General features: G+C 37.1%; 1 protein-coding gene across 1 annotated transcript in view; it reads left to right on the forward strand.

Annotated features, from left to right (window-relative positions):
* Positions 1-2,132, forward strand: part of LOC122243349 (UDP-glucosyltransferase 2) — a 36,431-nt gene extending 34,299 nt beyond the window's left edge. The window contains exon 9 of the mRNA XM_086553738.1: positions 1,192-2,132. Coding sequence (XP_086409864.1) covers positions 1,192-1,459 — 268 coding nt within the window. The 3' untranslated portion in view covers positions 1,460-2,132. The remainder of the gene's footprint in view (positions 1-1,191) is intronic.
* Positions 2,133-2,500: the final 368 nt, after the last annotated feature.

A 2,500-nucleotide genomic window follows, 5' to 3' on the forward strand; every position in this document is an offset into this window, starting at 1 on the left:
CTTTCATATATATATATATATATATATATATATATATATATATATATATATATATATATATATATATACATATATATGTGTGTGTGTGTGTGTGTGTGTGTGTACATTAGGTAACATTTTGCCTAATGTTTATATTGTGCAAAACCTATCCTAACCTAACCTAACCAAACCATTTTTGCCCAAAGTCCACATTAGGCAAATGTTGCCTAATGTACACAATAAGCAACTATTAACATTGAGCGTAACATATATATATATATATATATATATATATATATATATATATATTGTTATTTTTTGTTGTTATCATGATTATTACTATTACTATTATTGTCAGTACTGTTATCATATTCATTATCATTATTGTTATTATTATTGGTATCGTATTGCAGTGAGAATAATGATAACAATGATAATGATGATAAAAAAGTATTCATAATGACAATGATGATGAAATAAATAATAGTAATGATAATGAAAAACTGATAACAACAATACTAATAATGAAGAAATTAATATGGACAATAATGATGATAATGGTGGCCATAATACCGATAACTGCAGTGATAATAACCATGAAGGTCAGAAATGAGAGAAGTCATGTAACCAGCTAAGGAACAGAATAGGAAAGCGAGCAGAAGAAATGAAGTGTTTCAGAAGAATGAACAGGACAAGAGATTAGTTCCTCGCCGATAAGACAGCTGTGAGGAACTGTGCGAAGCTAGGATGGACCAAAAAAGATATGGAAAGAGAGAGAGAGAGAGAGAGAGAGAGAGAGGTCATTCCGAGAACAAGAAATGTTTCTAAATTCTGGTTCTATCAACACAATAACGGCTTTCATAAGAGCGTAAATTCAACAGTATCAGCCTAAGTGCCTAAGTGGCATTAGCCACTTACGCCCCTTAGTCTCTTATTCACACTGCGATTACGATGACTCCATGGGTATTTCCAGATACATCGCATATTGTGTGTGTTTTAAAAGTTGATTTTATTTGTTTGCGTCTTAAACGCGGACGAGTGAACGACGAGGACGAGTGAGAGTGACTAGACGTGTCCCCGACCCTTTATCCCATGCCAAGAAAGGAAGGGAGAACAGTCTGTGCTCCGTGGCTCGTAGTAAGTAAATGCTCCACTAAATCTACTGTATTACTCTCGCATCTACTACAGCACCCCCTCCCCCTTCCCTTCCAGCTACAGGAAGTGCATGCGGGCGATCTCGGCTGCGCTACACGACCAGAAGGAGAGTCCTGGCGAGCGGGCCGTTTGGTGGATCGAATATATGATTCGTCACAGGAATTCGACCCTTCTGGAGTACCCGGGCAAGAGGCTGCACTACCTCCAGTACTCCATGGTGGATGTGTGGGCGGCGTGGGCGGCTGTGTTCACGCTGTGGGCGTTGCTAGGCTGGACTTGCGTGAGGGTGACATGTCAGGGGAGAGTGAAGCAAAAGAGTGAGTGAGAGAGAGAAAAGGAGACGTGATCGTGGATTCTTATTCTTATCATTCCTCATCCTTTTTTACTTCTTTCTTCGTTTTTCTTTTCTTTTTTTCTATGTTACCTCTTCTTTTTTTTCATTTCCTGTTGTCTCCCTTTCTTCTTGATTGTGATATATGCTGAGATCTACTGCTGAAAAAATAATGATAATAAGTAGCGAATTCAAGAAAAAGGAGTGTGATGATTTTCAGGAAATTCATAAAATGAAAATTGAGGGAGAGGAAGAGTAAGTACACATGTCTCTCTGCAAATAAACAATATATTTGCAATACAGTAAATCCTATGCAATAGAAAATGTAGATGAACATACATGAATATATGAACAATGAAACAAACAATGTAAGGAGTTCACAAAACAGTTAACTCTCATTTCCTATCTAATATTATCCAAATTTGATTCGTTCACTTGGATAAATCCCACATTTTTTTCGAATCCTTTCTGTAACATGAAATCAGTTGGGTACAGGAGAGCCCGAGATCAGGTGATGCCAAAACAACAGTGGTCTTCATGGAGCGAAGATTCTGCAACAGAACAATGAATGGGATTCGTAAGATATAGGTAATCTAATATTTTACTGCCAAGTTACAAAATGAATGTCATTACATTTTTTTATTAAATAAATATGTCTGAAGCAAAATACATAGAAGGTATAGGAAACACGCATACCATCTTTTCCACATTCCACATGTTCGGATCTTGTCTCTGCTTCGATAAAGGAGCATGGGTTCCTTAAGAGTTCGTGAGCGAAGGAGACTTCCTCTCAAAGGGAAGCAACTTACTTTGAAGCGATGCGAAGGACGCTTTCTTATCGTCACAAGAGAAACAGAGAGATAGCTGTTGCTCTCCCAACGCTGTAGTTATACCCAATTTTAATTTTGTAATGTGGGAAGCATGTAGTCTAGTTTTAGACTATCTTAGTTTTATGTCCTCCTTTGTTTAGATCCATTAGACTAATACAGAAAAGTAGACGACTATTAGACTCCCTCTTGACTTAGACAAAGTAAT

The sequence above is a fragment of the Penaeus japonicus genome, unplaced genomic scaffold, assembly GCF_977035675.1.
Source record: "Penaeus japonicus unplaced genomic scaffold, GWHDUDI00000001_assembly GWHDUDI00000028, whole genome shotgun sequence".
NCBI lineage: Eukaryota > Metazoa > Arthropoda > Malacostraca > Decapoda > Penaeidae > Penaeus > Penaeus japonicus.